At 37.4% G+C, this 23,377-nt stretch overlaps 1 protein-coding gene across 1 annotated transcript in view; it reads left to right on the forward strand.

Annotated features, from left to right (window-relative positions):
• The window catches only part of NCOA1 (nuclear receptor coactivator 1), a 111,450-nt gene that overhangs the window by 18,806 nt on the left and 69,267 nt on the right, over positions 1 to 23,377 (forward strand). The window contains 3 exon segments of the mRNA XM_047744391.1: positions 2,709 to 2,814; positions 9,867 to 10,033; positions 15,905 to 16,002. Coding sequence (XP_047600347.1) covers positions 2,726 to 2,814; positions 9,867 to 10,033; positions 15,905 to 16,002 — 354 coding nt within the window. The 5' untranslated portion in view covers positions 2,709 to 2,725.

Raw genomic sequence — 23,377 nt, forward strand, 5'->3', positions numbered from 1 at the left:
ATACAATGGAATACTATGCAGCCATAAAAAAACCCAAATCTTGCCATTTGCAATGATGTGGAAGGAACTAGAGGGTATTATGTAAGCGAAGTAAGTCAGAGATCATATGATCTTTCTGACACAAGGAATTTGAGAGGCAGGGCTGGGGGTCGTGTGGGGAAGGGAAGAAAAAAATGAAACAAGATGGGACCAAACCATAAGAGACTCTTAATCTCAGGAAATAAACTGAGGGTTGCTGGAGGGGAGGGGGTTGTGAGGGATAGGGAGGATGGGAGAAGGACATTGGAGAGGGTATGTGCTATGGTGATTGCTGTGAAGTGTGTAAGACTGATGATTCACAGAGCTGTACCCCTGAAACAAATAATACATTATATGTTAATAAAATAAAAGAAAAAAAATCAATAAAATTATACGGTATTTTTGTGTCTCATCAAGTTTATGTCTTGTACTCCATGAGGACAAGAACCTCTCTTTTGCTGTCCATTATTTCCTCTGTTTTTAGCATAGTGCTTGATGCATGATAGACATATAGATTCATTTGTTAAGTGTTTGTTAAGGTGTGGAATCACAGAAGCTAGTGGATGACAGTGTTTCAGAACACAACTATTTTAAATGCTGCTCCAAGTAATCCAATAAAATAATAATAATATAAGTTAGCAGATATTGAGCAGTAAGAAATGAAGGAATGAGAAGTGTCCATTGTATTTATGATGAGGAGGTTTGGAATGAGTTATCCCCTGAGTGAACACTGCCCCTGGAGCTGTCTCCAGTAGCCAGCTTCTCCAGAACTACAGTGTGCTCTTCACACACACTATTCAGTCCTCACGACACATCTGAAGGTAGGTGAAGGTAATTATTATCCCTGTGTTACAGATGAGGAATTAGGTTTAAGGAGATTACACACTTTGCCCAAGAATAAGCAGGTGGTGGTTAATCCAGGACTTAAATAAACTTAACTTTCTGACCCCAAAGCCCATCATTTAATCACCATGCTCCAGTGGGGGGACCCAGTTGATTCCTCATCAGGGAACTGATACCTTGAAAATGACATTTGAGCAGGAATGGTTTAGGTGCTGTTTATAGTACAGATTAGAAGTGAGAGTGACTGGAATTGAGAAACCAGATACATGGATCTTGCATCAATCCAGAATGAGGCATTTGGTTCCAACTGGAATCATAACTATGTCTGAGAATAAAGAAGGAGGAGAGAATCTAAGATCTTTTATTAAGGAAGAATTGACAGACATAGATACCAATTAAGAATAAGAAGTAAAGGGGCGCCTGGGTGGCTCAGTGGGTTGAGCCGCTGCCTTCGGCTTGGGTCATGATCTCAGGGTCCTGGGATCGAGCCCCGCATCGGGCTCTCTGCTCGGCAGGGAGCCTGCTTCCTCCTCTCTCTCTGCTTGCCTCTCTGCCCACTTTGCGATCTCTATCTGTCAAATAAATAAATAAATAAATAAATAAGAAGTAAAAGAGAAAAGTAAAAAGTAATTGTAAGACTGCAATCCTAGGCATTAGAGATTTTTATGAACTGCACTTCTAATACGGGAAAAATTCAAAATGTGCCCTTTTGTTGCATGAAATAATAAATTTGTGATTAGAATTTTAGGTACTATTTATACACTGAAAAGGGAAATGACAGTCTTTGGTATTGAGAAAGGGCTAGAGACAGAGTAAATTTTCGGACTAGAGGAAAAGATGTACTCCGATGTATTAATTAAAACCATGTGAGTGATTCTTATGGATCTCAGTATTCTTTATAAGATACTTTATAAGCACAGCTGCCATTGCTGTGGTTTAATGATTTTATAATTTAAGGCAAAGCTAAAAGTTTTTCCCATTTAACAAGAATTTTCTTTCCTTTTATAAGGGTAGATGGAGTGAAAGAGAATGGAGGAGGTGTATTGTTTGGCACTAATAAAACACAAAAGGTAGTGATAAATATAAGGCCAGGAATAGACTTCTGAGTGCCGTTAGGGATTCTGCAGAGACTAGTGGTTGATAGGGACAGGTCAGAAGGGATCTGTAAGTGCAGTCACTAACTGGCACAACATGTGAGAGAGAGACCTGGCTGGCATGCTCAGGGAAATGACTTTGTGTTCTCTGGCATCTATACCAAGATCCTAACATAGACTAAACATTTGATCTTTGTCGCCTGACTACATAGATGCAAGGTTAGGAGTATAGAATTCAAAGTTGGTAAGTACCAAATCTAGTTCATCGCTTTAACTTTAATTGAATATGTATTATTTATTTTCCTAACAATATAAAGTCCCAAACCTTATGAGTAAAAGTCATTTAAAGTTCTTTTCAAAGTATAACCCAAAATAAACATAAAAAATAATTTCTCTGACTCCCAAATTATTCATTGTTTTTACACTTACATCTGAAAGTGATTTTTTTTCTCTGAAAAATATTTTAGTATCTACTTTATTATTCGAACAATATTTTCATCCTGACTGACCTTTATGATTTCATAAGGGCTTATTAATTTTGTTTCACAGATACAGAAAAGAAAGTATAGAAATAATAACTAGCTGATGATTCTGTGCTTTTCTATAGATGTGGTTGTTTTATGATGGCTGTAATTAGCTATTCATTGAGAGAAAACAGTGTTTAGATATCTTCTAACGTAAAGGAGCTTCTTCCTCCCCTATGGTTAGAAAGTTGACCAGGGTGGATTTCTTATTGTTGTCCTTCCTTTTTAGGTGTGAAGTTTTTCAACATGAGTGGCCTCGGGGACAGTTCATCTGACCCTGCTAATCCAGACTCACATAAGAGGAAAGGATCGCCATGTGACACACTGGCATCAAGGTAGGAACACTCTTTTCCTAGTCTATATCTGGGAGAGCTTCTTTATCATTTTTGTTGACACTTTAGAGCCCTTGTTTCATCTACTCCAAGTTTCCTGGTCTTGAGTCCCTTAGACTCACCATGTTCTCTCGCTTCCCCAGGGCCTTTGCACATGCTGCTCCCTTACTCCAGCTTGCTCCCTCTAGATTTATAGTCAACATATAGTCAACACCTATATGTTTTCCAGATGCCAGCTTAGACATTACCACCTTAAAAGAAACCTCCTCTTATTTCTGTAACTATTATTTTTAATCTCCCTCATTCATGTATCTGTCTCACATGTATATTTATAGCTCTGCTCCATAATTTCAAGTTTTTACTGATTCTTGTGATCATTTCACGAATCCCTGGCTTCTCCACTACACACTTAGGCTGCCATTTGGTAAGGACCTTGTCTGTTCTTACCATGTTATCCCTGATTCGTAGCATAGTATTTGGGTTACGTATAGTAAGGACACAGTAAATATTTTTCAAGTGGATGAATAAATCCATTGTACATCTTTAATTACTATCTTAGAACATTATGGCCTTAGTAGAACAAAGAAATATATTGCTGTAATATTAGGATTTTTAAAGAATGCCTATTTGTGAAATTCAATATTTGTATATTATAAGGGATATGATCACCTTAAGTAGGCTAAAAGAGAGTAATTGCTAAGAAGATACTAACAAACGCCAGATAGAGAAGGGACCTTAATCACATCAAAAGAGCAGCTTCCCACCTGAGAGGAGAAGAGCGGGGATCCATTCATTCACCTTCTAGGATCTCGAGCAAGCTTTCTCCGCCTTTCACTATTGCCGATAATAGTGATAATTCTTTGTCAGATAATTCTTTGTTGTAGACGCCATCCTGTATATTGTACAATGTTTAGCAATATCCCTGGCTTTCACACACTAGAGGACAGTAGCATCTTTATGTCAGTTCTGATAACCAAAATGTCACTGCAGTTACGATTACCAAAAATTTCTTCAAACATTATCAAATGTTCGTCAGTATTTCCCAAGGATGGGGAAAGCAATATGGCTGCAGTTGATAATCACTGACCTCTAGAGTGAAGTAACAGAAGACTCTTTTGTCACTGGATTACACGCTTCTTTCTCCTGGGGCTCTGGAGGAGGAAAGGATTTTAATAGGAGAGTGAGTGCCAGGGCTCCAGGCTGGCGAGAGAAGTTAATCAGTTCAGAGACCTCTCGTAGAGAGATCCTAATCTAAGCACTCATAACCACAGGTAAGTCCAGATGCTCAGAGGAATGTTGATATCAAGATACAAGGGAGCTTTGTGTTGTCAGAGTTAATGTTCTTATGTAAAGTCAGTCCTTTTCAAAGGAAAACTTACGAATAAATAAAACTTTTTTAGATTTAATTTTTTGTTGGGGGAATTTTTTTAATCTACAAAAGTAGAGAGACCAAGACTATCTATAGACATCACATAATTGTTCATATTTTACAGTATTATTAGTATTGTGTTAATATTTTATATTTGCTTGAATAAAGGTAGTAAAATGATTAACGATTAAATTGTCTGCAACTAAATTCTCCATTTTTAATAATCATATAGATAAGGGTCAGTGAGTAATAATGAATGTTTATAAATATATAGTACCATACTGTATACTATATATACATATACTATAATATAATATACTCTTTTCAGCATGTATCTTGAGCTATAAATACATAGAGATTCAGTCCTATCACTTTTTGATGAAATAGTGTATCACAGGAATGTACCCCGTTTGAAAAATCTATTTCTCTACAGAGAGACATTCCCTATAGATAAATAACCTTTTTGTTAGAAATTTTCGCCCTTATCGCTAGCACTGCAGCAAACATCCTCATACACATCTCCTACTTTACATGTAAGAGTTCTGTTAGGATCTGTGTACATTTTTGTTAACTAGGTCACTACCACATTGCTCTTCAAAAAACAAGCATTGAGAGTTCTTTTTTCTCACATCCTTACCCACACTATTCTCTCCTCACTTTAACTCTTTGCCGATCTGATGAATGTGGGGCTACAGTTTTATGTATATTTAACCAACCACTAGTTAAATTGATCATGATTTTTCTTTTCCTCTTCTGTGAATTTCCTGGTTGTATCTTTTGCCCATATTCCTGCTAGGGTGTTTATCCTTTTCCTTTTTATCTATAAGAGTTATTTTTAGGGGCACCTGGGTGGCTCAGTGGGTTAAAGCCTCTGCCTCGGGTCGGGTCATGATCGGGTCATGATCGCACTGGGCTCTCTGCTCAGCGGGAAACCTGCTTCCCCCTCTCTCTCTGCCTGCCTCTCTGCCTCCTTGTGATCTCTGCCTGTCAAATAAATAAATAAAATCTTTTAAAAAAAAGAATTATTTTTAATTTTCTAGCGACTACTTTGTTTTGCTTATATTTGATGCATGTATCTTCTCCCAGTCTGTTTAACTCTGTTTTTGAAATCTGTTGATGTATCTTGGAACCTTCAGTTTTCATGTGTCAAGCTCTTGGGGGATCTTGTTAAAGAACTTTTTCCCCTCTGCCTTAAGGCCTTAACTGTATTTTTATGTATCTTCCCCTAAAACATATTTAGAGTTTTCATTAATCTGGAATTTATTTTTGTGTGTGATACAATTTTATTTTTTCCCATGTAGCTCATAAGTAATTATGACCCTATCCTTTCCATGCTTTTGTGCTGTTACCTTTATCATAGATCAAGTTCCTGAATAGATAGGGATCTGGTTCTGAACTTTCTTAAGACAATCACCTTGATCTCTGAAGGGGCAAGTCACTCTTCCTTTTTGTTTTTCAGTATTGTTTTCCCTCTTCTTATCCCTTTAACTTCCAATTCATATTTTTCTTCTGGAAAAAATACTCCTGGGATTTGGATTAGAATTTCATTTACTTTTATAGATTAAGTTGGGGGAGAAATGACATTTTTATTTTCTAGACTCCAGATTCTAGAGTGTTCTTATTTATATATAAAGGCTGTTCACTTATTCAAGTCTTCCCTGTTCTTCAGTAACAGTTTATAATTTTCCCTTTGAAAAACTACCTCATCTTTAGTTAGATGTATTCTAGTGCACCACCAAATTTTTATTGTTTTTAGAAATGGTATCATTTTGTCTATTATACTTTCTAATTGGCAGTTTTTAATACCCAGGAATATAGTATGATTTGGGATTATTGGTCTCGTGTGCATGTGCATCCATTGTTCTGAACTTTCCTATTTGTTTAATGGTTTATCTGTATGTCTTTGTTTTTTGTACATGTATAATCATGTTATTAAAAATATCAAAAATTTAATGTATTTTTCTCTTAGATTTTTAAAGACAATCCTTATATGTTTGTAAGGATAATCCTTACCTTTGTATGTTTGCTTTCAAAATACTTGAGAACATTCCCTCCTTCAGTTTTATAAATGTGGGCCTTAGTTTCAATTGCTATTTTTGGTATGGTAAACCAAAACTTTGTGATTTTGAAACTGATTTGAGTTTGCGCATGAATACCACCTTGTCACGTTTCTTTCGGTTTTGTTATCATCTACTGTCTCTTCATTAATCGTGAAGAGCATACGTTAGACTTCAGGTATTGCCAGCCCTGTCCATGGGAGCCCTGATAGAGTTTCTTAGTAGTTGTTTGGTGGGGTGAGATGTCTCGTATCGCCTCCTATTACCTCTTCTCCATTCCTTAACTCCACTGGAGAATGGAGATTAAAATGCTGGTCTCAGAATGGCAGGTAGCAGTGCCTTGTGCTTGTGTAACATTTCTAATTCAGCTCAACAGGTCTTTATTAAGTGCCTGCTATTCAGCCAGCATGGTGTGCATGTTATTAAGGAAGTAAGTGAAGTGAGACAGGTTTTCTATCTTCAGGGAGCTTACAAATCTGGTCATGCCACGCATTCCTCTTCTGAAACCCTTCTCAGCTTCCTCTTACCCTGAAAATAAGTGTTCATAGCCAAAATGGTGATGATAGATAACATTTATTGAACTAATAGCCAGGAGCTCTGCCAAGCATTTTACATGTATCATCTTTTTTAATCCTCACACAATTCTGGGAGCTAATTAATGTCATCATCCCAATTTTGCGGATAAAGAAATTTAAGCTTAGAGAAGTTAAATTGCTTCTGAGTAACTTGCCCAGCGTTACACAGCTAATAAATGACCAAGGAGGTTTGAACTTGTGCTTTTAAGCAACGCACTGTGTGTGCTCTTTATCTTGGTGTATGCGAGACCCCTCATGATCCGGCCTGGACCTCATCTCTTGCCCTTTTGTTTCTTACTTACAGTTCAAGCATACTGAACTACCTATAGGTCCTTTAACTTGACATTTTCATTCCCATTTTATACCTTTGAAAAAGCTGGGTGTGTTTATCTGCCTCCCCAACCCTGAAACCAATCCCTCTCTACCACTAGGTTTGGACTTATTGTTCTCTAGGTTTAGGTGCTTTTTCTGTGAGCTTCTATAGTATTATAGTCTCATCACTGTAATGGTTCCTTTTCTTTATTCTCACCTTAATTGGGACTACATCTAATTTACCCCTGGGTCCCCAGGACATAGCACACAGTTATCTGGCACATAATAAGCAGACGAGCATTTGTTGAAAAAGCCAGTAAGTAAAACAAAAGATGCATGTGGAGTTAATTCATAGCATTATTAACCAGCATGTGTGCAGTATCAATGGAAGTCCATTGGGCAGTTAAGGAGAAATGTAAGTGGCCTGGAATAATAAAGGAAGCCTTCTTTTCTATTAAGGTAGGATTTTTTTGTCACATCCGCCCCTTCTTCAGTTTTGACTTCATTTGAATATGTCTGCTCTCATTTTTTTGTCCTTGTTTATTAGTTACTTCATTCAGTGGTGATTTTCCTAGTCTCATTCTTTTTTTTTTTAAGATTTTATTTATTTATTTGACAGAGAAAGTGAAAGAACACAAACAGGCAGAGCAGCAGAGGGAGAGGGAGAAGCAGGCTCCACAGTGAGTGGGGAGCCCAATGCGGAGCTCGATCAGAGGACCCTGGGATCATGACCTGAGCCAAAGGCAGATGCTTAACAGACTGAGCCACCCAGGCACTCTTCTGAGTCTCATTCTTAAGTCATTTTGTAGACACCTTAGCATTTCATTACTTTGAGCTTCTTGCTTCCTCTGTCACCTCTCTGACTATCCTGCCGTTCCATCACTTCTTTTACTCTGCAGTGGTGTCTGGCATCCAGTTTCACACAAAATGTCATGTCAGAAACAGATCTGGGAGTTCGACCACCTGAATCCAATTGACCTGTGTTGGAATGTAGACCCCTAGATGTAAACAGATCACGCTTCAGACTGAATCTACAAACTAAGTGTAGTATGAATTAGTTTCTCTAAGTTAAAATCACACATGCTCTAAAACGCTGTCAAGTTGCAGAGATGGAGTTCTCTGAATCCTTGCATACATCAAAATGTGTGTCACTTATTTTCTTCATGTTTTCAATACCTTGGTGTGAAGTTTGTCAAAATACCTGACCACATGTACTTTCTGCAGAAACTATAGATAAAGTTTTAACTAAGAAAAATGAGACCAATACTCAATAATGAAAGGTTTTAAAGATAAAGCCAATACGATTGTTAGTTTTAAAATTTGATTTTTGGGGGGATGTGTACTGTTTTGTAGCATTTTGTTTTACGTAGTTAAATACAGTTGATTGTCAACTTTTTATGTTGTTATGGAAATGTTATTGCTTTTATAGTTTTTTTATTATGAAAAGTCAGAGATATTTTAATTGTTGCCAATTATGAGATTTTTAAATAGCAACTGGTCTTTCCCTCTTTTCACCTCTTTTTTTCTGCCACTTTTCTACCATCATACCAGATGATTTTGATTGCTGCTTATAAAACAAAGAGCTATTTGTGTCCAGTCTTTCTTATTATGTTAATTTGATAATGGAAAAATTCATTTCAAAGTAATACTTCACTATCTTTGTATGTATTACATGAAGCAAGTTGCCTGATGATTTGGCTAATTAACCCAGACTGGACTGGGTTAATTATTAATTATATTATTACTGGGTTAATTATTAATTATATTATTAATATAATTATTATTAATACAATATTCATTCAGTACATTGGAATGAATCTAAAGTGCTAGCTTTTTGCACAATTATCCTTTGTTCTCATTATTCCAAATTGATTTTATTTATTACATTTATGAGAACTTATAAATAGATGTCCTTTCTATTTTTAGAACAAAGTTTATAACAAAAGACCTTGTTCTCTGTACATTTGTCTCTCTATTGATTTTTTATTCTTCTTCTTTTACTTTTTGGATGGATACTCTTTTTTTTTTTTTTAAAGATTTTATTTGTTTGTCAGAGAGAGAGGGAGAGAGAGCGAGCACAGGCAGACAGAATGGCAGGCAGAGGCAGAGGGAGAAGCAGGCTCCCCGCCGAGCAAGGAGCCCGATGCGAGACTCGATCCCAGGACGCCGGGATCATGACCTGAGCCGAAGGCAGCTGCTTAACCAACTGAGCCACCCAGGCGTCCCTGGATGGATACTCTTTTTGATAGGACCAACTAATGGTCTAATCATTATAAGAATCAAGAGTTCATCAGATTTCTTTCAGTAGCAAAAAAATTAAGACAGTTTATCAGATTTCCAAGTATAACTTATTTGAACTGTAGTATAGTCTCCACTGCTTAATTTATAATATTTAAAATGTAAAATAAATTCCAAATGCAACTTGTAAATGTACCATCTGCTTCCTTTTAACATCTAACATTCATTCGCTATTTGAAATATTTGATGTATTTACATCATTGAGGAAATAACATCTGTGATGGCAGTCATTCTTTTTACGTACTTTGGCCAGAATTGTTTTTTGTACTTCGGTATTTCGTAGTATCTGTTTTTCAGATGTGAATTTAGATTGTTTTCAAAATCTGACTTTATATTCTGGATAAAATTACAGATCTCTATAAGTATGTAAATATTAAGTACTTGAACAGAGAAGGAAGTACGGTGGTAGAAATGTACACTAACTGGTTTTTCTTTGTGTAACAGCACTGAAAAGAGGCGCAGGGAGCAAGAAAATAAATATTTAGAAGAGCTAGCTGAGTTACTGTCTGCCAACATCAGTGACATTGACAGTTTGAGTGTAAAGCCAGACAAATGCAAGATTTTGAAGAAGACAGTCGATCAGATACAGCTAATGAAGAGAATGGAACAAGGTAAACAAAACCAAACCCATAGCTGTGTGCTTTGTTATGAAGACCTTCATAATATGCAATTTTATTTTTTTATTATTAAGAAATTGCATTGAATTTCATAATCTTATTAAAGCATGTTTGTTTAGATGGTCTTTATTTTAAAAAGTGAATCTGAGAGGCTTCTTGTTATAACAACAAGGCTTAATTTAACATGAACACTTGTTGCCTTGGTTGGTTATGGAAGCTGGTATCCTAGGGAATTGAGTTAAGAGACATAAGTTGTGGTATTAGACCGGACGCTCTGGCATGGTGTTAAAAGACAATAGCTCACTTGTAGGAAAATCCCTCCATCTGAATAATAAGCTGGTCTCTGCCTGGGCTCTGAGTGTGGGAAACAGTGTCCTATGAGAACACCCTGGGTTTTTTTAATGATTTGTATTTGTACTTACTCATATTTACTCAACACCCATACCACAAAACCCCTTACAAAGAACTAAAGTAGATACAAAAGCAGAGCACTTTGGAGTGAAATTCCCACACCTGGCCCCAAGGTGTTCCCAAAGAAAAAGTGCTTCTGAGGGTGATTTGATGCTAAAAATTTATGTAACATATGAGGAAATAATCTACAGTAAGTAGGAACACATACAACAAATGGAATAGACCCAAAAGAACTTCAGATGAAAAGCAATGTCAAAAGAGTATAAACAAATATATTTATAATGATTAAAGTGATAGGATTTTAAGATTTTATAAGCTGGAAAGTAGATCGTCTAGTGACAGCTGGTTGAGCAGAGAGGAGAAGCTGGTATTTTTAAGTCTGCAAAGGGGAGAGCCGGTAAGAGGCTATATGTCTTCTTGCTGCTTGGTCTCAAACCCTGGCAGCCTGACTCATACTCCCTAAGTCAGAGGTGGGAGGACTCTTCTGGGGACACTGAGCAGTCCAAAGGAAGAGACGTATAGATACTGATCGTTGGGAATGATCCCCACGTGACAAAATCAGTTCTCTGTCTTGCCCCCTCTATTCACAGAGCTGCCAGTCAGCATTTTAGTACCTCACTTTTTAATATGAATAAACATCCAGATATTTGAGGAAAGGCTGTAATCAAACAAAGAGAAAAAGAAAAGGCACAAATCAAGCAAATAGAAAAAATGGGAACTCAGAGAAAGCAGAGACAATGCAGGGAGCAGAAAAAAACTTAAAACCATCCAACAATCCCTCAGAGACAAAAAGGAAGATATTTCATCTATGAAATAATAATAAGATGCTATAAAATAACATTCAAAACATCAAATAACCTTTGGTACTTAAAATCAGGATAGCCGAAATAAACTTTATCTCTTTACCTTGTTTTCTACTCTTTGCCTACTCATACCCTCTACCTGATCATTTTGGGCACTCTCTGCCTCAAGTATTTGCACTTTCTGCTACCTTTGTCTGGAATGTTCTTTCCCAGATATATACACTCTCTTTCCCAGATATGTATACTCTCTCACCCCTTATATGTCTGTGTTCAAACATTTCTTCTCAATTAACTTGTCCCGTAACTATCCTGTCTAATACATACACACCTCTCCAGCTTCCTTGACTTATTTTCCCTACAGTGTTTTTTGCACCTAACATGTTACATGTGTTATGTGTTCATTGTCCGCCTACTCCCACTAGAGCTCCATGAGGGCAGGGATTTTTGCTTGTTCATCACTGTGTCATCAATACCTAAAGCAGTTCCTGGCTACATAGTAGACTTCCAGTGAGTATCTGTTGAAAAATAGATGAAGGGTTGAAAAATAATGTGAAGAAATCCCTTAGAAAGTAAAATAAAAAGATAAGCAGTGGAAAACCAAGAGAAAGATGAAAATGTATGGGATTAGTTCAGGAGGTATAACATATGATTAATTCCAGAGAAAGAGAACAAACCAAATAGAAGGGAGGAAATTATAAGCGTAGTAGTACGGAAGCAAAACAGCGCACTTCTCAGAATTAGAGAGATGTGGGTTTCCAGATTGAAAGTACTCATATGGTGCCCAGCATAGTGAATAAAAAAGAGAAGGGATAAAAAAACCAACTCACATCACTGCACAATTTTCAGACACTAGAGAGAAAAGAAATGAGAGAGAAAAAATAGACAACACACTAGACTCAGAATGTATCTAGATTTCTGAATAACAGTACTGAAAAATGAGAATTCTAAACCTGGAATTCTGTGTGCATCCAAATGAAGTATGAGTGCAAAATAAAGACATTCTCAGACATTCAGAGCCTGAATATTCAGCCAGCATTTCAGAATTGAAAAGTTTTTTTGTCTGTTTGTTTTTCTGTTTTTTGTTTTTTGGTTTTTTTTTTTTTCCCCAGAAATACCTAGTAAAACCAAGGTAGTAAACCAAGAAAGAAAGGCATAGGATCTTAATCCAGGGAAACCATGGAATCTTAACAGAAGAAAGGTAGAAGGAGACCCAGGATTACAGTTGTGCATCAGCCTAAAAACATAGCCAGTCCCAGTTGGAGCAGGTGGATGACGGACTTAAGGAGGAATACTTCCATAGGAAAAAAAAAAAAGGGAACAGAATATATGATGACTGACTAAACTGAGAGGAATTTTTCAACTCTTGGGGATAGTTTAGAGATGAGTTGTTCTAAAAAGAAAAAAAAAAACCCAAAACACAAAATATAAGAAACATAAATTATAGCACACATCTGGCTCATTTGTGAAGTAATATTTATATAGCCATAGTAACATAGATGTTAAATACTGATTGTTCTAAAAATTGTTGTAACTATATTGGGAGGATGGAAGGACAGAGAAGTATGTATGTAGAAGGTGGATGTAAGTAAGCTCAAGTCTTACTTTTCATGATAGCAGGTCAGTAATGTCTGTCAAGGACATAATCAAGATACAGCAAATAAACATGTTATTGAGAAATACAGAATGTTTTAGTTAGGATATAGGCTAGGCTACTGTAACAAGAGACCAAAATACAGTGGCTTTAACAAGATAATCTAGGTATGTGTCAGAGGTTGTCATTCCTTCCGTCTTTTCTGCTGTGCCCTTCCTAATGTATTGCCATCACCTCTGTGGTCACACATGGCTCACCTGTCTATATCCCAGCTGACAGGAAGGGGGAAGAAGAAAATGGGAAGACACACTTCTTTCCTTTTAAGGATAAAACCCAGAAATTGCATGTCATTTCTGTCCACATTCCTTAAGCCAGAAAGTTGGTCCCGTAGCCACTCCTGCCTTAGGATTTACCTAAAACTTTAGATGTTTTGCTTTTTACTCATAGTTATTTAATTTACTTGAACTTGATAGTTTATGTTTTTTGGCAAACTAATGTTTAAAAACAAAAACATGTCTTAGGGTCATAAACATATAAATTAATGAAGGAAGTATGTCTTAGAACTAAATGAGAAACTTTTATACCATAATATTAAAAAGATAAATAAGCCAATTAAAAAATGGGCAAAGTCTCTGAATAGACGTTTTTCCAAAGACATATAAATGACGAACCTGTTCAATATCATTAGCCATCAGAGAAACGCAAATCAAAACCACAATAAGATACTAGATGGCTATGATCAAAGAAACAGATTAACAGGTGTTGGTAAGGATGGGAGAAATTGGAACCCCCATACGCTGCTTTTAAGAACGTAAAATAAAATTGTGGAGCCACTTTGGGAAACAGTCCAGTAGTCCCACAAAATGTTAACCATAGAGTTACCATATCGCTCAGCAATTCCATTTGTAGGTATAAACCTGAGACAAATGAAAAGATATGTCTACATGAAAACTTACACACAGATGTTCATAACATCATTATTCATAAATAGCTGAAAAGTAGAAACAACTCCTATCTATCAGCTGATCAATGGATTAGTAAAGGGAGGTATACTTATGTAATGGAATATCGTTTGGCAACAAAAAGGAATCAAGTACTGACAAATGCTTCAATATGGATGAACCTTGAAAACATGCTAAGCAAAAGAAGCCAGTCACAAAGAACCACACATTGTATGATTCCATTTATATAAAATGATCAGAATAGGCAAATCCATAGAAACAAAGTAGATTGGTGGTTGCCTAGGGCTTAGAGTATCGGGAAAATGGAGAGTGAGTACTAAAGGGCACGAGGCTTCTTTTTTGGGTGATGAATATGTCCTAAAATTTATTGTGATGATAGTTGCACAACTCTGTGAATATACTAAAAACCATTGAATTTTATGCTTTAAATACATGAATAGTATGCTATGTGAATTGTAGCTCAGTAAAGCCGTTATTATAAATACTATATGAGATGACATTTTACACCTATTAGAGTCACAAAACTAAAAAAAAAAAAATGTGCCATCAGTTGCCAGTGAGGGTGCAGAAAAACAAAAACCCTTGAACCTTACTAGTGGTACATTCTCTTTAGAGAGTAGTCTGTCAAACTTAGCCCTTAAAAAAAAAAAAAAAAAAGATACTATTTATTTGAGAGAGAGTTAATGCAAGAAAGCACAAGTGGTTGGGAAAACAGAGGGAGAGGGAGAAGCAGGCTCCCCACTGAACGAGGAACCCAGTGCCTGGCTTGATCCCAGGACCCTGGGATCATGACCTGAGCCGAAGGCAGACACTTAACCAACTGAGCCACCCAGGTGGCCCAAGCTTAATGATGTCAAAAATGCACAGACCCTATATGATCCAGCAACTTCACTTTTAGTATTTACCTTAAAGAAGCTGCCACACATGTAGAAAAAAGGAAATACTGAAAATAGTTTATTACGGCACTGTATGTGGTGGTCAAAGGACTGTCAGGGGTGGACTAGGAAGTCTAACTGTGAGTTGTTCATATGATATAATACGATATCCCAGTTCAAATGAATGGATTAAATCTTCATCAGTGTGCTTAAATCTCAAACATAATACTGAATGGCAAAAGTAAGTAGGAAAAGTCTCAATATTTATGTAAACTTTAAAACACAAAACTAATATATTATTCAGGAATTCATACATGTGTACTTAAGTAATAAAAACAGGCTTAGAAATTATTACTCTGACCTGAGAATACAGATTAGTTCTGAAAAGGGACAAAGGAGGAATGGTGGCAGAACGTTAGTTCTATGTGCAGCATTTTATTTTTTTAAAAAGGAAGGACCTGAAGCAAATGTTAACATCTGTGAAAAACGAACGTATGCTATGTCATTTTCTGTATTTTTTGGAATATATGTAATAGTTCATATTTTAAAGTGAAAAAATGAGTCTCTATATTCAATAATACCACATTTAGTTTTTGGCTGACTAACTAACTAGTTTGACAGATTGGAAACTTATTTAAGGATGGTGCTGCTTTAAGATGATGGATGGCTTTTTCAACATCACTGCACAAAAGAATTCCAGATCATTTAGCAGTTACGGATTTATCAATCAGATCACCATGACATGAATGTGAAAGGTTAGCTAATTCATGCAGGCTCACTAAAGGAAAAAGCATTTGTTCACTCTTTATTCAGTGGCAATTGATCAAATCAGAAAAGGATGAAGAAAAATGGAGAAAACCGTCATTCTTCTACAATTTAGCATTTCTTAAAAACTTTAAGTGTAGACTTTCTAAACAGGCTATATATTTATACCATTTTTCCCATTGTTGGAATACTGGACTTAATAGGTCGGAATTCAAATTCTCCTACTGCCACTTAATAGTTACATGATTTGCGACACGTTACTCAGCCTTTGTGACCCTCAATTTTGTCATCCATAAAATGAGTATAATTAAGATTAAATAATACTATTAATAAATATCACATAGGTAATAGACAAATGTTATTTGAATCTTAAACCAGGTGAATCTATGTCTTCACAGACTTGCCATCATGGAAATGCACCCTTTTTGGATTTGTGACTTTTTGTTTCTTTATTGTAGAGAAATCCACAACTGATGATGAAGTGCAGAAGTCAGACATCTCGTCCAGCAGTCAGGGAGTGATAGAAAAGGAATCCCTGGGACCTCTTCTGTTGGAGGTAACTGTTCTCACTGAGTCACAAAGTGGTCAAAGTCTTTGGTCTAAGCCAGTTTGGCTTTTTCTTTATCTTTTATGTCTTACTTCCAATTAATAAATTAGAAAACAAAGTAAGTTTTAAAAAACCTTTAATAATTATTTTATTTTGTAACCTGTTTTGACAGTTGTGGCTATTTCAGGATAAATGTGAATGATGAATATGAGGACTTTCATGAAGACCTTCCATGAAGGCCTTCCATGTAGTCAGATGGAAAACTGAAGCCTAGGGGATGGCTTTGCCATTTGTTTCTGGGGTGGCTGGGACTCGTCGGTAGTATAAAGCATAGAGTCATTTAGCTCGCGAGTGCTATTTGCATGTCTACAAGAGAATTTCACTTTTGAGTAAGGTATGCCTCACTTTATTGCAGTAGGCATTTTCCAGAAAAGTTTCCTGACTAAAATTTTTAATTGTTTATGTAAACACTGAGAAAACTTACTATTTTAACAATCCTTACCAAACTTTTACAGTGAAGAACTTTTAAACTTGAATTATTTTATAATTACTGTGTAATTTTCTCCTCAGCTTTCCCTACCTAATCCTCACTCCCTCTGTTCTCAAGGCAGATGTTTTGTTTCCAGGCAGGCTCATCACCTTAAGTGCTCCCTCTCATACATTAATGTTTAAGAACACATGTGTATGGACACACTCGTTCCCCACAACGTATGCCTTTCTGTCTCTAGGCCTAGTTTCCTTTGTACACCTATATATAGGTGTGTATGTGTATAAATCATATATAAATATATGTGAATATATATATATACATATATTTTTAACCAACTGAGCCACCCAGGCGTCCCAACATATATTTTTAATCTATTTTGTGTATGCAATAAATTTTCCTTTTCTTGTCCTACTTGAAGGCCCTCCTTTCTGGTGAAGTCTTTCTTACAATTCAGACTTACACAGATCTCTTTATTTTCTAGCTCCCTGATGCATTTTTCTCTATTATCCTGACTAAATCCTCTTTTTTTTTTAAACATCCATAATTCCCTCTGCCAACACTGCTAATGTGAGGATATTCTGAGAATTTAGTTCTTGCTTTTCTAGCCCCAGAAATTTCTTGTTTCTTGCTCTTTGCTTTACCTTTCATCTCTGTGGATATGAGACCTAAATACATACCTCTTGGTCTAACCTCTTCACATACTCTGTTCCTATATCTTTAACAGGCTACTGAATATTTTTTGCTCTCCTAATAGCAGTTCCCCCTCAAAATCTAAATTGTTCATTTTCCCTCCATGTGACACGAGCACTGTATTACTTACAGTATTGGTCTTAATGATTTTTTTTTTTAGGGAATGGGCACATATTTTGTAGAACTGTAACATATAAAAGACATAGGCCATTGAAACTGGATAGAAATAACTACCACCTGAGTACGTTCACGCACATATAACTGGGAGAGCGAAGCTAGCCACATGTGATAGCATCTGATAGTTTTTATTCTGCTCTTTTCATAACTTACTAAATCAATTGCATGACACATGACCTTATTTTGGAAACAGTATTGTAACAAGTATAGTAAAAATATTTATGGTAGAATCTAGGTGGTAAACATTACAGATGTTCACTACAGAATTCTTTCAACTGCTGTGTTTTAAAATTTTTAAATATAATCTCTTAGAGGAAAATATGTTAAGGAAAGAAAAACACTTTTGGTTCATTTCCAACTTCCATCTCTTTGCCCGGCTGGGTACCTGTCACTGGCCCACTGCTTGGTTACCCTTGGCCTTCCTGGAGACCCGATCTGTCAGCATTTACTGCCTATCTTCTCTCTCCTACAGGGTGTTGGTAGGCTAGATTTTTCAAAACTTCTAGTTTTCCTGTGTGGGTTCTGCCTTCTCAGTGCCCTAAAATTTAAAACTAGCCTTGGGACTCCTTTCAATTCATTAAATATTATATTATTTTCTACATATAAAGTCTTTTGAGATACTAATAAGTATAAGGTGTACAGGTTGTTGAGATTTCTGGGGTTCCTGTAGGAAAATGGCGATTATTTAAATCCTAGCTTCATCCCAGGTTCTTGAGAAACCACAGAGATCAACATGGACAGCACGCAGGTTATCAACAGCCCGAACACAGCATGACTGGAGACAGAGAGTATTACTGCTGCTACTTTACTTTATATAAACATTCGTTATTGCTGTGTGAGTGAAATCCACAACACTTTAGCATGAAGAGAAAATGACAGGAAAACGTCCACTCAAAGCTACTATAAAAAGAAAATAAAGTAGGAATTATTTCTTTTAGCTGATGAAATTATTACCCTGAAAACACTGTGGGGGCACCTGGGTGGCTCAGTGGATTAAAGCCTCTGCCTTCGGCTCAGGTCATGATCCCAGGGTCCTGGGATCGAGCCCCACATCGGGCTTTTTGCTAGACAGGGAGTAGGCTTCCCTTCCTCTCTCTGCCTCTCTCTGCCTACTTGTGATCTCTCTGTCAAATAAATAAATAAACCTTAAAAAAAAAAAACAAAACACTGTGAATCCAAGGAAAGGTGTGGCTCAGAGTTGCACATGAGTTAGGTATCATGGGGCAAGCAGTTTCAAATAGGAAAAGGCACATCAAATTAGAAATTCCAAAACCTCAGAATAGAAATGTATTTAGGTTCTTGACTTCAGGGAGCTAATAGTATTTTTATTAATGAGCCACAGATATGTGAAACAGACTGCAAAATAGAATTACTTTTACAGACTTCATTGCCTCCATCAGCACCTTTTTTGTGCCACCTTCTGTACCCCCAATCTCATCTTCATTGCCTTAAACTTTGTATAGAGTCTAACCCAGGGCAGCCAGGAGAGGTGGTGAAAAGCCACCGTGACACTCCTTGGGTTCATTCAGACTGCAGTCTAGAGCTGCACCATTCGGTAAGATAGCCACTAGCCACACATGGCTGTTCCAAGTTAAATAAAATGAGAAATTCAGTGCTTCAGCCTCGCCAGCCACATTTAACCTGCTCAGTGCCCACATGTGGTTGGTGACTACTGTATTGGACACACAGATGTAGAACTTTCTGCAATGACAGGAAGTTCTCTTTGGCAGCATTGGTCTAGAGGGACTTGCCTAGATGGGAGATGTGCACATCTAAAAAGTAACCAAATACCAACCATTCTCTGAGAAATTCTTGCCAGCCAGTTTTCCAGTTATTCTCTCCCCTCCCCTTTTAAAAATAAAGTAGCATGAGTTAAGAATGAAGATATTGGAGGTAATGTCCTCACATTTAAAGGAAGAGTGGAATTAGACTTGATTTATTTAACAAGTATTTGTTGCTTGACACGTAGTAAGTACTCATGCACTTTTTTTATTGTCCTGATTGTCTGTTGCTCTCTGCTGTCTAAAGTCCTCTGCCTCTTTTTCAGAGCGCTGCTTTATCTGACTCTAGCTCCTTATCTCCTATTGCTTCCCAAGAAAAATTCTGTTTTAGTCATAGGGTCTCCCTATACCTTACTCATACATTCAGGCCTCCCTACCTCACTTTGTTCCACTCCTTAACATTGCTTTGTGCCTCTTGACACCATTTACCACTCAATCCCCCTTCCTTCCTGCCTTTATTTTAATTATTTTTATTAACATATAATGTATTATTTGCCCCAGGGGTACAGGTCCGTGAATCACCAGGTTTACACACTTCACAGCACTACATAGCACATACCCTTCCCAATGTCCATAACCCAACCACCCTCTCCCAACCCCCCCGCCCCCCAGCAACCCTTAGTTGGTTTGTGAGATTAAGAGTTCCTTATGGTTTGTCTCCCTCCCAATTCCTTCTTGTTACATTTTTACCTTCCTTACCCCCTTCCCTGCCTCTCAAATTCCTCATATCAGAGACATCATATGACAATTGTCTTTCTCTGTCAATCCCTCTTTCTTAAAACTCTCTTGCCTCCTTGCCAGAACTCTCTCCTCTCTGGTTACTCCTCAGCCTCTCCCTCATATGTCTTTCATCAACTGCCTCTTAAATGTTAGTATCCTTCAGGGTTCTGGCCTTGGCTCCTTTCCTTTTTGTTATTCTGTGCACATTTCCTGGGCAGTTTCATCTACATCTATGTGTCCTCTGATATATTCATGTATGCATGTGCACATGTAAGTATATGTAAATTATCAATTAGGGTTCTTGGTTTTCAGGCGACACCAATGCTGACTAAATTTAGCGCATGTGAATTTATTGGAGTGCTGTTTGGATAGCACAGAACAATGCTTGGAAATAAGATGAAACCAAGGCATCCTAAGGAGGCTAGGAATCAGGTACAATACAAATGATCTCTTAGATGCATCTGGGCAGTGCCCTGCTGTTAGAATGAATGCATTCCAGCTCTGTTCATTCTCTCTGCAATTCTTCTCAAGGTTCCCAGTTAGGCTGGAAGTCTCCCAATGGCCTGATTAAGAATCTCATGAGACCTTATTTAATGGGGAAGAAGTAACTCCCCAAAGGAAATCAGATATTCTTTGGAAGGGGAAAAGATGATTGTAGTTAAGAACAAATAAAAAAACAAATGGTATCATATGTACCTGTAAATTGCAAATGTCTATCTTTAGCCCAGATCTCCCTTCAGTTTCTCTTTCACTATATCTTGCTGCCTTCTGAATATCTCCATCTAAATGTTGCTTAGTCATTTCAAATATAACATCTTTTTTTTTTTTTTAAGAGAAAGAAAGAGAGTGCGGGGGCAGGAGGGGCAGAGAGAGAGAGAGAGAGAATCTTAAGCAAACTCCATGCCCATTATGAACACAATGTGGGGCTCAGTCTCATGACGCTGAGATCATGACCTGAGCCGAAATCAAGAGTCGGATGCGTTGCCTACTGAGCCACCCAGGCACCCCTCAAATACATTTCTAAAACTAAATTTATAATCTGTCCTCTTACCTCCTGCTTAAAAATGGGGGAAAAAAGTAAAATAATTAAGAGTAGATTTCTTTACTCCTTGGTCCCCTTTCTCAGGGAAAGACACTTATCTACCGGAAACCTTACATCATTAATGAAGGATCACCCCAAATCTTCATTCTCAGAGCTGCTAGAGGTCACCAAATACTATTTGTTCTGCCTATGTCAGATTCTCTCCTATCACTTCCACTGCCGTTGCCTTAATTCAGGCTTTCATTGAACTGGAGTATCACAATAGCTTTGCAACTGTAATTGCTTCTAGTCTGCTTGCCAGAGCTACTGCCAGAAGGATCTTTTAAAAGCAGATCATGTCATTCTTGTGCTTAAAAACATGGCCTTCAAGAAAATGCCCATTGCCTTTAGAATAAACTCCTTATTTTTTTGCTTTTCTTGAAGATTTTTTAAAAAAACACGTTTTACTGTTATATATGACAAAAATATAACAAGTGCATACAAGGAGATTTTGTTTTTAACCTCTGAGCTGCTTCCTCTGTCTTGAATGTCCTTTCCAACTCTCATCCACCTAAGTTACTACTCAGTGTCCTTCAAGACTTGCCTCGGGCATAGTGTGTTCTCCTCCCAGGAGTCTGTACCAATGACAGTCACTCCTTTGCCCATTTCGAGTGCTTCACTCTGTGCATAACGTTTTGGAATTACTCTTCGTACTGTATAACTATATGTACTGTGTGTACTTTTTTTTCCCCTTTAGAGACTATAGAATTGTTGAGGATTGTGTGTTTTATCTCCAGAATTTTTGCCTGTTAACTGGCACGTAGGTGATAGTGAACCTTGTGGGGTCATGTAAGACCAAGGCCCTGTGAGAAGCCTTGGCCAGTGGGGGTGGGGTCAGGAGAGAACCCCCCCCTCAGATTGCTGATGTTGTGCTGAATGGATGGACGCTTATCGTCTGTACATAGCTCAGTGGAAGACTGGATGCCAGGGCATGGAGAAACAGGAAGATTCCTTCCCAGAAGCACACTTGGAAGTTAATTATATGCACAACATATGAATAGGGAAACTTGTAGAATAAGAGCGAGTATCAGCAGATTATATTAATCAGTCATACTTGAAGAAATTAGAGATGTTTGTATATTCATAGAAATAGTCTTAAAGAATATCCCCTGAAATGTTACCAGCCTCTTGGGGGTGAGATTTCAGCAGATCTTGTACTATTTCATTTTCATACTTAAGCAATTTTTTAAGTACATATATAATTTGTAATTAAAAAACAAGAACCAAAAAAAGGCATTTCCAGCAAGAGACAGGCTGTCTGCATCCCAGGCGTAGGGTCAGCAGGACAACTCTGCAACCACGAGGGAGCCTTTGTGGACCTGTTTTCCCAGCCAGCCTTTTCTGGGGAAGCTCAAAAGAAACATGATGCCCCAGACTTCACAGAGGAAACGACAAGTCCGTGTAACTAAGGCCAGACAGAGACCTGGTGGAAGTTCTGCTCTCCCTGTAAGGCTGATAGCTGCATATTCCAGAGGCCAGTTACTAGAATAACTTCCCAGCCTGGCAGTGAAGTCAGGTACAGTCAATGGGAAGAGAACTTGGAGAAGCACCAGTAGGTCTGTGGAAAGGATACTACAGGGATTCCAGCCCTACTACAATGAAGGAGAGCTTTTAAGTCCCTTGGATTTTAAAAATGCAGCAAATAGTCTGGGTGAATCTGAAGGTCTTTCTGGTGCTGGATGCTGAACCCACCATTGGCTAATCTTCAGACTGGACAGAAATGACCCCAGAAGTGGGTCGTGTTCTCTCCCCTCCCCTCTGCAGATAACAGGCAACTTCCAGAGATACCAGAGACAGACATGGAAAGTGAAGAAAGCAAGGGAGAGAGTAGCTGTGGCTTTGAGGATAAACAGGGTCACTGGGGAGGCAGAGAGGGAGGAACCAAGAAGGATGCCCTGAAAACTAGGTGATAAAAGGGAGAAAGTAGTGCTAGAGAGGCTGAGTAGTGTGGCCTTTGCCATAGGTTCTCCATGTAACAACCAGGTTTTGCTTGCCGGTCTTTGATGTCAATATCAATACTGTTTCTTGCTCTAAACTATGACACTTAGTTATACCCGCACTGTTCTTTATTAAACTCCTTTAAGAGACCAAAAATAAAATAAATTAAGTGAAGTTGTATTTATGCTGATTGAGTTAATAGCTAAGAACAATTGAAATAATTTTTAGGTCTACTTTTAAAAAATTGATATATCTGTATTTCCATTGTTCCTATTTTCACATAAACTGCAAAGCAAATGATGTATTGATCACCTGCTATGAAATTCATAGCTAATCTGACTTAAACAAAACAACAGTTAGTTAGAAATGAGGGTGCTTTTCTGTGCTCTTCTAAACATGAAATAAGTCAGCAAAGGGTTTATCTAGGAGTGAGGTTTTTAGATCATTAATCACATCCCTAGGTTTTTATTGAAATTCCATCTTCCTTGATCTCAAGCAGTGATTCTT

Source organism: Lutra lutra, chromosome 9, assembly GCF_902655055.1.
Source record: "Lutra lutra chromosome 9, mLutLut1.2, whole genome shotgun sequence".
Lineage (NCBI taxonomy): Eukaryota > Metazoa > Chordata > Mammalia > Carnivora > Mustelidae > Lutra > Lutra lutra.